This window comes from Ostrea edulis, chromosome 5, assembly GCF_947568905.1.
Source record: "Ostrea edulis chromosome 5, xbOstEdul1.1, whole genome shotgun sequence".
NCBI lineage: Eukaryota > Metazoa > Mollusca > Bivalvia > Ostreida > Ostreidae > Ostrea > Ostrea edulis.
Window position 1 is genome coordinate 77,904,145 of NC_079168.1, and position 12,952 is coordinate 77,917,096.

The following is a 12,952-nucleotide window of genomic DNA, read 5'->3' on the forward strand; positions in this document are numbered from 1 at the left end:
AAGTTTTTCTTACAGATTGCATCACCGGGCAGTTGTTTCAACAGATCATATTTTGTATATCTATGAATAATGGTTAGGAAAATATTTCTGAAGGCAGAAATAGCATTGCAATATGCAAATTCATTATAGGATGAAAACTCGTCAAATATTCATTGAATTTGTAATAAATGTAATCTCTTATAGTGTTGAATTGTACTTTTGTAATTATGAATGAATTTCACATATATTTTGAATATTAATGATTTTTATCTTGAAATACTATTTAGAAAACACTAATTAACTCTTTGGCAGTTTTTGATTATTTACTCTAATGAGCTGAGTTTCATGTTATGTACAGATGCCCAAGAATTACAAATCTGAACCCAGGCTGTCAGCTAGTCCAAGACATCAACGAGCCTTGTTGTAAGAAAGCATTCTGTCCCCCGAATGTTTCACCAATTGTGATCAAGCCACCAACACCAACGACCCTCAATGGGCGACCAGGTGAGCCTATCAGAATCGGACAGTGTATCGTGCAATTAGTCATATCAATCATAAGTGTGATTCATTTCTTCCGCATATTATGTGCAGTGACCAGTTACAAAGAACTCCTTGAATTAAACTAATAAGGCTGGGAAAATTTAATCAGTTTTTTTGTAGTAACATGAATTTTGATATATGCCCTGAACTTTTACAAGAACCAAGTCGGTTTAAGCTTTTCCCATGGTTGCATGCCTATTGTTTATTCACACAAAAATAATAAATGTTGTAATTTGTTTTTTGCCAGCTGTCTGCACGTACAAGGGTATGGATTTCAAACAAGGTGAAACTTGGAAGGATGGCTGTGACTTGGTTTGCATCTGTGAGAATGGAACCACGGGGTTCTACAGATGCGACGACAGGTGAATAATCCATTCTTAAGTTTGTGATATTTGTTTTAATTGTAGACGACAATAGTAGTTAAGTTATATTCATGCATTAATCCCTGTTTGATCTGGTCTTTGTTTAAGGATAGGTGGGGCACTAGCATAGAACATTATTTGTTATTTGAGTTTTCCTCATGCTCGGTAAAATCATGGTAAAGGGGACCTTCAATTGTCGAAATCATGTGAGGGAATAAATGCATATTCTTGAAAACAAATTTCCAATGTAAACACTTGATTTGCTTGGTAAACACATATACAATCAAATCATATACTACAACATCAATCATGGTGGCCTATTGATTAGGACGTTCACAACCGAGAGACCTGGGATCAATCCCAGTGCGATGTGAAACCCACGATGTTTAACAATATAGTGACCTTTTTCCCACCAGAAGTGAAAGTCACGGGTCTTTCTAACATGGCCCTGTATAACGATAGACTTTGGCACCACAAGGAATCCTCACTGCTATGGCACTAAATGTCATGTATTCACGGATGTCCAAATGCTGTGATACTTCACCTACAGCTAGGGACGTCTCTACAGGAGTGAAAACTTCTCCAATGTGACGTAAAACAATAAACAAGCAATTTATTTCGTAAAACCCTATTTCGACTATTGTTACAAACACTTTCATCTATTTTTATGGGGGGAAATGTGTTTTAGAACACATTGAATAACATGTTTTTATTATACTCAAGTTGACCTCGGTATTAAACTGCATATTGGAAGATGATATTTAATGTTGTGCTCTAACACTACTAAAGCTACTTTTTACCATCATATATACTTAAACAATGCCTTTAATGATAATTAGTGCTTCAGAATTTGAAAGAATTATGTAAATCAAATTTATTCCGAAATTTCTACAAATTCCAGAGATAATTTTATGGAGAAATCCAAGAAAAATAGAAAAATCCCTAATATCGCTCTTCAGCAATTTTCTTATTTGTTCGGTTTTGAAAGTCATATCATTGTGACATCACAATGTACCCAACATCCACCGTGGCCTTCTATGGGACTACATGTAAGTTAGTAGACTATGATGTCAAAACATTAATTTTCATTCACGTGATAAATGTTCTACTTGTTCTTAAAGTGTTCTTTATAAATTCATTTCAAAGTGATAATTTCTTATTAGCTTTTGAATTGCATTTCACAAACAGTAGACAATTTGAATGTGTTTGTTGACGTTAGATAATTATGCTGTCTTCATTGTCCATTAGATTTTTTGTTGTTGATTTGTTTCAATATTGTGGTTGTAAATGGCTTATTTGAAAAATATCGATATTAGGAGGAATAGTTAATTATGCCTCTGAAATTTGGAGTACTTGTAAAGGTTATAAAGTTGAAAAAGTACATACTGATATCTGTCAGCAAATACTTGGTGTGAAAAAGCAATGTAGTTGCGTACACTGAATTGGACAGAGCTCCTCTTATGTATAATAGGTAATATACCATTGTTAAGTTTTTGGAGTAAAGTGATAGCTAACGAAAATTGTATAATTAGAAAATGTTATGAGGAAATGTATATGAATTGCAAAAAAATACAAATGTAGAAATTTGGCTTTTTGTGTTAAAAATATTTAATAGATCTTGGATTCAATAACATTTGGATTAATAAAAAAAAACCCAGAGCAAGTAGATGTTGTACTTTTTGTGGGAATAATGTTGAATATGAATACTATTTTATATTAGTTTGTCCTGTACATGTATATATACAGAATTACGGGGGAAATGTATTAGGAAATATTACTATAAAAGAACATCAATGTTTAAATTGATACAATTGTTTAACACGGGAAATTTCAAAAATCTTTGTAACCTTGGAAAATATATATACAACAGCATAATCCTAAGAGAAAGTTGTAATCCATGATTTAATATTTGTAATTACGTACGTGTATGTGTTCTCCAATAAATGTACCACCGCCATGTTTATGATATTCATAATATGTATAATTCATAATATTAATAGGAGTTATGAGATTGATCACTGTTCGTTATATTGACCTTTCATTGTACTGATAAGCTGTAAAGTTTAGCGTATAGAAGAACTTGATATTTATATTACAACTATCAACAGATGTGCGGTGTACCAGCTCCCTAATGGATGCGTCATGAAAACAGATCCTGCTGATTCATGCTGCAAGAAACCAGTTTGCCAACCGGAACTGATGATAGCACCAACAGTATCCCCTACTCCCAGACCCAAACCCTGGGTGGTCCCTAGCCCCACTCCATCCCCTACCCCATATACCCTACCAATGCCTACTGGTGTGAACTATGGGTCTGGACCAAATGGAGGACGTGAGCTGGTTTTCTTTTTATTCATTCCTGTAATGTGTTTCTACCAATACTTATATATTCTACCTGTTAATCCGGGACATTGGATAGAATATGAAGAGAATGTATGAATTAAGGTGTTCCATGTATAATGAAAGAATAATGAACAATTTTGAAGGATTTAGATCAACATAAAAGTTTATTGTTAAATAATGATGAAAGTGAAGCAGATGAAATTCACATGACTGGTAAATGATTAGAAGCTGACTTTTTTGCACTTAAGACTTTTTGGAAGAGTTGTCTGCCCATTGTGAAAATAAGAAAAATCTAATTTTCTAAAAATGTGTGTAGTCAATGATTAATTTTATTTCATATTTTCATAAAAAGAAAGTGTATGTAACTTTCTACCAAAAGATTAGTATGAAAATATAATTTTTTAAAAAAAATATTGTAATAAAACATCCTTTTCCCATTTACTTCAATGTTAAATTCTAGGTGATATAAATCAAGCAGTAAACAAAATTTTGAAAATTCTTATGGTGGATTATTTTTATTTGATGAACCCTTCAAAATGATACCATGATTACAAATATTCCACCATCCATTTATTAGATATGAGATATGGTCATTATGTAAAACTTATGCGGTACCAATTTTGATGCACCAGATGCGCATTTCGACAAATAATGTCTCTTCAGTGATGCTCAACCGAAATGTTTGAAATCCGAAATAACGATGAAGTTTTAGAGCTAAATATAGCCAAAAACAGCGTGCCAAAAAAGTGGAGCCAAATTCGTCCAAGGATAAGAGCTATGCATGAGGGAGATAATTCTTAATTTTGAAATGAATTTCTAAATTTTATAACAGCAATTAAATATACATCCGTATTTTCCGTATATACGTTGAATACCTTAAATCCATTGTTGGTGTATTCATAATATGTATAATTTTATTGTCATGTTTAAGAATTGGTGGTTAAGTGGGTAATTTCACAGACCTTGATTTGTAGAACTTGTAAATGCAAGTTATATATTATGTACGTGAAAATCATCACCACATATTAATTATCTGGTATGCAATACCAAATAATTTTAATGAAGTTTAAATGGTATTGTGTAAATATAGCATTATATTGTTACTGTAATGTTGCTTCTTACTTTGAGTGGTAAATAAGACTGATACTAGATGTTTGTTGCGTTATTGAATTGACTTTTACCTACTAGGTGGGTGCTTGTACAAAGGAGTGTCTTACAATGTTGGACAGACGTGGAAGGATGGTTGCTTCTACACATGCGAATGCTTGGATATGCAGACTGGCAGATATAGATGCAAAGATAGGTCTGTTGTATTTAGTTTAGGACCATTTAATTCCTTTTCATCAATCAGACACTGAAACATCTTGAAGGATTCAGAATTTCCTATGTGTAAGGTATTGGGAAGCTACAAAACCATATATCCTTACTAATTGTTTATTTTCTTGCAAGAAGAAATTCAATGCACAAGAGCTTGTTCTGCGTATTATGAAGTTTTTTTTTAAATTGTGGCAGGCTACTGACAAACAAGTTTTTTTTTTTATTTCATCAGTTATTAAAAAGTATACATAGTATTATTTGGGATAAAATATCTTCGGATACTCCCGCATAATTCTCACCAATGGTGCCAGGGCCCCATTGGATTGAATGTACTGACAAACAAGTTAATGTTACAGGGCTTTCAACAGCCTCCTTTAAAGTCACCAATTTGCTAATTCTACTCTACTCTATTCTAAGAAATTCTTATTTCCTTTGGATAAAATACCATAAATACTATATTTGTTGTTATCAGTTTGTTAAACTGTAAACGTTGAATCCTGCATAACAACATCAAAATATACTGATTTATTGAAAGACAACACTATGAAATATTATTAGAAAATAGAAATAAGGTGTAAGATGATGACTTTAGATTTGGTATCACTTTAAGGATCTATAATCTGCAGATGCCCAGCTCTCGATGGAGTGGCACCTCCTCCTACCTGCCAGATTGTCTCAGACCCATCTGACTTTTGTTGTAAGATGTTGCAATGCCAGTATTCCACGCCTGTCCCTACTCCAACATTCAACATTACCACTGGAACTCGTCCATCAATCCCAGGCACCAATACTACTGGTAAGACCTCAGTATCATATTCATCGCAGACCACACCAGAATATACAATTAGGCCAACATCCAAAAGTTAGTACATATAAGGGGCAAGAATTTGAAGACAAACTGAGATGGAGAGTTCCATTATTACATGTAGTTAAAATTTGACCATATTTGAAATATAGCTAACAAGAGAGTGATGGGTCATAGGAATTGTAGATTTGTATAAGTGTATGAGCTTCATAAATGATTTTCACCTTGATGAAATCTGTTTACTGCTTATGCCAAACATCAATGTCACAAACTTCAATGGTATTGTATTAAAGGGCATCGTCCTAGAAAAGGATCATTTGAGCAGTTTTCAAACCTTTAGAATTTTTGCTTCATTTATTCAAATTGAATCCCATTGGAACTTTACATATTTGGCAAACATACAGAGAAAAAGCAAACTAACAATTCAACTTGATAATGAATAGGATACTTTCAGCTTCTTAATCGTCAACTCCCCATATTATCACCTGCATATGGTGTTTATGTCTCTCAAATGATTCAATACGTGAGAGCATGTTCTGTGAATCATCAATTTCTAAATTGAGACAGGCTACTGACAAATAAGTCGATGTTACAGGGTTTCAAAAGTCTCGTTTAAAGTGAGCATTTCGCAAATCATATGGTTGTTATAATGATCTGATTTGCAGATACAGACTGTCATTAGGCTGAATGCTGTATGCCGTGTTTCATACCAATTATTAGGTCATTCATTACATACTGTTTTGACTACAGATTGATCCATCTACCTGATCAAGGTGGGTGCTACCTGTCAACAGGTGTAGCTTACTCCTTCTACGCACCTGATCCCACCTGATGTTTCTGGTGGTCCGTTTTTGCTTTTATACTCTTTGTATGATTCAGGAGATTGGTTACTCTTCATTGTCTTCACATGTTCATAGACATTGTCAATCTCCTGCTTTGAAAATGATGAACATTTTTTGTATTGAATGTTTTATAGATGCTTGTGTCATGAATGGAGTGACCTACACTCCAGGGCAGACATGGTATGATGGCTGCACGAGATTATGTGTGTGTGAAGATGGAAGGACAGGATATTACAGATGCAGACAAAGGTCAGTGTTAATGGTATGAAGGGATCAGTTTTATTTGCCTAAGAATTACTGTTCATATCTTAAAGTTTTGGTAGTATATTGTTTGACATTCCATTGGAAAATGACTTAGCTACCGGGTATGTTAAAACGTCACCAGCTTTAAGTAAAGTTGCACAGATTTTATCCTGCATGGTGCGTACAACAGGAGCAATTGTGACTTTTTAGTATACAAACAGCTACCATAACGAGTTTCTGCTATGAAGGCCAGGTTATATCAAGAAGACAAGATCTGTGACTTTCTTTTTTAATCCAGGCATTTGCAGAAAGAACAGTCACTATTATCACTTGCATGCATATGATGTTTATGCCTCTCAACTGATTCAATGCAAAAAAGCTTGTTCTGCGTATTATGAGTTGGTCTTTTTTTTAAATTGTGGCAGGCTACTGACAAACAAGTTAATGTTACAGGCTCAATGTTACAGGGCTTTCAACAGCCTCTTTTAAAGTCACCAATTTGCTAATTATATGGTCGTTATAACGATTGGTTTGCCAATACAACCTATCATTGGGTCAAATGCTGTCTGACGTGTTACATAGTAATTGTTCGGCTGTTCTTCACACACTGATTTTGACTAAGAATTACTCCGTTTATCTGATCAAGACATAGAGCTCACGGCAGATATGACCGGTCAACAGGGGGTGCTTACTCCCCCTAGAAGTTGATCTCTGGTATGTCCTGGGGTCCGTGTTTGCCCAACTCTCTATTTTGTATTCCTTATAGGAGTTATGAGATTGATCACTTTCGTTATCTTCACCTTTTCACTATGTATGTTACACGCATTGCCAAAATCAAGAAGCCTGGCCCCCGGTTGTTAAGCGAGTATCATAACCATAAGGATATTATTATTATATCTCAGAACACATAGTGTCGGGGACATATTGTTTTTGCTCCGTTTCTTCTTATTATTATCTTCTTCATCATCATCTTATTCCCATTCTTTAGTGAGAAATTTGTCCGCGGGATTTTATGAAAGTCCTTCGACGGATCCATTATAAACCTTGTGAGCTGATAGGGGGCCATAAGGAGGGGTGCAATCAACTTTCCAAATTTTCAAAATGGTGGCCACACGTGAAAATATCAAGGTTGTCAGATTTCAACCAAATTCTATTTCTAGGGTAATTTCCACTATCCCAAAAAAAAATTGAGCCGCCATTTTCGAAATGGCCGCCATATACCAAAATATTTCAAAGTGTTAAAATCTCTACGACATTTGGGTTCTGGGGTCAATTGAGGGTCCATACTTCATTTCTAGCGTCAATATTTCCTTCCATTCCATTTTCAAAATAGCCGCCATTTAAGAAGACGGCTGCCAAAAAAGAGTTTGTCGGATTTCAACCAAATTTAGTTTCTAGGGTTTATTGAGTCCATTTCTGGCATCAAAATTCATTTTTGACATGGGGAGGTGTTCGGGGACATTTGACATCCCAACACAGTTATAGTTTGTTATTTATTTATTATTAAATTATAAAGCGCACAATTTACATACAAAGATGCAATCATGGCGCTGCAAATGATAATGATATGGTGAAAATAAAATAAAAGACGACCATGACATTGCTTTGAGAGATTGGTTCGATGATTACGTAACCCGCTGAGAATAGATTTCATTTTCTTATTTCTCAGTTTACAAACACTAATAGAGATGCTACTTCCAGATATATACTGTAGTAAAAACCGCTTAAAATTGCACGATATTGAGATATATTTACAATGATTATATGTAAACAGGTAGATCGAATTTTCATTTAAGGTGATCATTTACGGAAATGTTGCAATACAAACAGTATATTCCTTTGATATTGAATCTGTAAAATTTGTCAATTAATATAAAAATTGCTGCTTTGTTTCAGATGTAATACATACGACAGCTTGCCGTCATCATGTACATTAGTTCCGGATCCCAAGGATCCCTCATGTTGCCAGATACCACTATGTGCCATCCCAACCCCTGGTTTTAACCAGTCTGTTACTATCAAAGGGCAGTCTGGGTCCTTTACAGGATTTGGAATTGCTGAAACACTGCCTCCTACTCCTTTCTTACCAAATCAACAGTCAACTGGGCTACCCCAACCAAGCACTACTAAATCAAATGGTGAGTTGATTTTCTTGTCCCTATATTTTACGAACAGGATATCTAGTAATCAACTGAACTGACGTGAGAAGCTTATTTTGATATCCCCATGGATCATCATTTGGTATTTGTCAATCTCCATTCATTGGTCTATTTGGTGATTTTTAAGATCAATGTAACTTCAAAATATTTGAAGGAGATAAGACTTCAGAGTTTATGCAGTATTTGTAATGAGCTTGGGGACTTGATATTTTGTTGATGTTCGTGTATTAGGTGTTTTACTACTGTATTGCGTTTCACGTGTGTTATACTGATTGTAGAAAAGATAACGACCATGTATATCTTTAACATTAAATGCATGGACAGTTTTGAATTGCTGAAATTCAGTAAGAACTGTACTAGTATTCTACTGATATTTACTGGATTTCATATCGGAAGGATTTAGTGATGGACTGAAACTAGATCAATTCAAGAAGTATGTTGTTATGTGTGTGTATATCATTAAGAAAATATACACGCACATGCCATATTCTGTGATATAATACCCTAGTAAGATTTCTTTTATATTTTACAGTTTGCGGTTTTAATGGTTTGGCCTACAAGACAGGGGAAAGGTGGCAAGATGGATGCAAGTACACCTGTGTGTGTGAGGATGGAAACATGGGGCGATACAAATGCACTGAAAGGTGTGCATATGATTTAGAATTAATTTGTATTTGGAACAAACATAGGTTATACATGATGAAGTGAAATTGTTATTTCTAAATTTGGCACTGAAGCAAAACATGTTCATGTACAGTACGTTTGGAAATGATGCCTATATGCTCAATATTGATGTGGTTTTCTTGGTCGTCTACCATTGTTTGTTTATTCAGAGCTTTATGATATACAGTCGAATTTCGGTATCTCAAACATTGATATATCGAATATCATGGATACGTCAAAATGAGTTGAAAGTCCATGAACTGTATTTTTCTTTATGCATTGTAATCTCAAAATCGAATATCTTTGCTCGGCGCCATCAAGTTAGAGATAACGATGTCTGACTGTAAATGCAAATGATTGATAGGTGTCCTGCTGTTCCGCGACTGTCACCTGGCTGTACCCTACAGACAGATCCCAGTGACTACTGCTGTGAGGTCGCAGTGTGTCGTCAGACAACTACTCCTCTCCCTGGACGGTTAACATCACCTCCCACCAAACCACAAAGTATGTGCATCCAAGAAATCTGATGTGAACTCGCATAATATTTCAATATTGTAATCAAGTTCTATGTTAAAATACTATTAAATCAGGATTGTAGTATAACTTCGCAAATTCAGATTTGATGCAATCCAAAGTGTTTGATTCTGATATATCTTAGCATCAAAATTGAATGAATCCTATAGTCTTATCTGAACATAATTAAAAATGCAGCAAACATGTCAAGTTTAAAGTTCATTTTGTTTGTTTTGGACACACTTTGGTATTGTAGCTTTCTGTGTGTACAACGGTGCCCCGTACACCCAGGGACAAACTTGGCAGGATGGCTGTTCTACAACTTGTCGATGTGATGATGCTGACAACAATCTTTACAACTGCTTTGATAGGTGAAGTACAACTTTATGAAAAGTAGATAAATGGTATCGGTACCAAGTTTAGAGATGCATACTAGAGGAAGAATTATTGAGCATTGTGACATACCATTATAAGTTCCAAGTGCTTCATATGCAACGTAATTGGAAACACTTTTTAAATGCTCCATTTTTCATCCTTGTTTGAAAGAGATTCTAATGCTGGATTTTCTTGACTTTTTCTAGATGTCCGCATTATCCTGACTTGCCAGCTGGATGCATTAAGACCGCTGACCCCAATGACCCATGTTGTCTCGTTCCTGTATGTAATACTCCCAAACCTACCACTTACAACCCACTGTACCCAACAACCACAGCCAATCCAAACCGACCCACCACACCCTACAATCCATACGTTACACCACTGCCTAAAGGCGAGATCGTGGGATACAATCCCATCACACAGAATACGTACAATATATCACCCAAACCAAGTGAGTAGCACATAATTAGTTCCGGTAACATTCTGTAGAATCATTACATTTAGTGGGGGTTTAAAGGTTGGGGGATTTCGTGCGTACATATTCCCATAAATTTCAAACAGCAACAAAATGTACAGTGTATATAATGTTCCGATGTACTGGAACCATATCGACGAAATCATATCCCAAATAAAGCTAAAACACCTCAACAATTCACAGAAATGGGCCCCCTCGAGTTTAAATACGTCTAAAGTAATATCTTTCCAGTTTCTAGACCAAGTCATTGTAACATTGTTGATTCATCTGTCAAGTCATTGTAACATTGTTGATTCATCTGTCGATTTGTAATGCATTGGGTGAATAATAAAGTTGCTTTACATATTTAAAGTTATCCAACATTATTATAAACAAGTAGTTCAACATTCTTGATAAGATTGTTGTTGGAGGATAGTGTAATATGTAGAAAGAAAAACATGATTATTGCAGCGGGAAATGTGAAATAAATGTGGGGGGGGGTATGAAATATAGAATTGAGATCGTAACAGTATATCATGTAACAGACATAGGGCTCACAGCGGGTGTGACTGGTCGACAGTGGATGCTTACTCCTCCTAGGCAAATGATCCCACCTCTGATATATCCAGGGATCCGTGTTTGCCCAATTTTGTACTGCTTATAGGAGTTATGAGATTTATCTTCACCTAGCATATCAATGATATGATATTTTAGACAACTAAATATTGCATACAATGCTTTAGGTAACGTCACACGTGGTTGTTTTTTTTACAGCATACTGTGTGTACAAAGGGAAAAAATACACCAATAACCAGACATGGCAGGATGGTTGTGATTACAACTGTGAATGTATTGACCAAGCAACCGGACGTTACAGATGTACTGAGAGGTAAAACAATTGTTCATGTCTCTGTGGATTTATCTTGGAATAAACAGCATATCTTAAGTATTTCTTCAATTTGGAAATTAATGGATAAGTTATATAGATAACAAGTAAAACTCACTTCTCAGTCTATCATTAAATACAAAATTATGTGTGTGAAAATTAATCGATAATGTAGAAATTATTTGAGAAGTCGCTAGTTGACAAATACAAGTCACTTATGTTATTTGTAAATTAATGAAGAAGTTGTGTAATTGACATCTATGATTCGCTTGTCCACCTATACTAAGGAAATTAATGACTAAACTATTGAGTTGACAATCGCATCTCACTTACAAATATCGATGAGTGTCGCTTAATTTTTTTTCATTGCAAATTTATTAATGATAAAAGAGAGCTGTATGAGACCAAAAGAGTTTATAGGGATATCTTGTGCAATTCCTTTGAAATATTCTACGTCACAGAAAAAAGTTGTTTCTCACAAATCGGCAAATCATTAATTTGTGTTGGTATACTCGAACCATACATGTGTATTAATTTCTCTGCAATTAGGGTGTTGTTTATTACGTATAGATGCCCAACTTTCCCAGTGCAATCAAACTGTTTTATGGTACCAAGCCAGACCGACGACTGCTGCCGAGTGCAATATTGTCCACCTCCAACACCTGGCACCACTCTAGTACCAAACCCAGAGCAGTCCACCACAGTTCCACTGATACCCATACCTCAGCCGAGCGGTGAGGTTTTGCACATTGTACATAAAACTTATGTTGCTCAGGTTTTTTAAAAGTTGGTATTTCTGGATTGGGGGGGGGGGAGATAACTACACACAGATAACATGATTATTTAAAAATCAAACTATCTCAAGTTCTGGTTTTATATATTTTTCTCAGTATTATGATTAATTTTCAGGTTGGCAATTAATTTTACCAACTTGTCAACTTTATTTTGTATGAAACATAAAGATATATAATGTTTGGTATACTATAAATACAGTAATCATTTCAATTATGTTGTTTTAATTCAACTGTAACCCACCCAGAACAATAATATTTATTGCATTTAAATCATATATATATATATATATATATATATATATATATATATATATAATATCATTCTCTATTAATGTATTAATCTTCATATTTCACAAGAAAACCTTACATGCTTTTAGTTTCTTATTTACGGATAAAATCAACAATCTGTTTATTTCATTGTTATTGTGGAAATAGTTAAATTGGTCTGAGTTTGCAAATAAGAAGTATGCTTAACTCAGTTTGGTTATTTATTGGGTTACAGAGATCTGTATATACGATGGTAAAAGGTATACCCAAGGGCAGGCCTGGTATGACGGATGTGATCAGAAATGTGTCTGTGATAATGGAAAAACAGGCCACTACACATGCATCCCAAGGTAAGGCATAAATTTTAATCCTGGATTAGAGTATGTAATAAGTATATTAAACAGTGT

At 34.8% G+C, this 12,952-nt stretch overlaps 1 protein-coding gene across 1 annotated transcript in view; it reads left to right on the plus strand.

Moving 5' to 3' along the window:
• LOC125649760 (uncharacterized) overlaps positions 1-12,952 on the plus strand; it is a 61,327-nt gene that overhangs the window by 23,680 nt on the left and 24,695 nt on the right. Inside the window, exons 31-44 of the mRNA XM_048877493.2 lie at positions 338-483; positions 767-881; positions 2,990-3,213; positions 4,413-4,527; positions 5,168-5,403; positions 6,323-6,437; positions 8,328-8,569; positions 9,123-9,234; positions 9,618-9,757; positions 10,023-10,137; positions 10,348-10,595; positions 11,373-11,487; positions 12,055-12,218; positions 12,781-12,895. Of these exons, the coding sequence (XP_048733450.2) occupies positions 338-483; positions 767-881; positions 2,990-3,213; positions 4,413-4,527; positions 5,168-5,403; positions 6,323-6,437; positions 8,328-8,569; positions 9,123-9,234; positions 9,618-9,757; positions 10,023-10,137; positions 10,348-10,595; positions 11,373-11,487; positions 12,055-12,218; positions 12,781-12,895 (2,202 nt within the window). The remainder of the gene's footprint in view (positions 1-337; positions 484-766; positions 882-2,989; positions 3,214-4,412; positions 4,528-5,167; positions 5,404-6,322; positions 6,438-8,327; positions 8,570-9,122; positions 9,235-9,617; positions 9,758-10,022; positions 10,138-10,347; positions 10,596-11,372; positions 11,488-12,054; positions 12,219-12,780; positions 12,896-12,952) is intronic.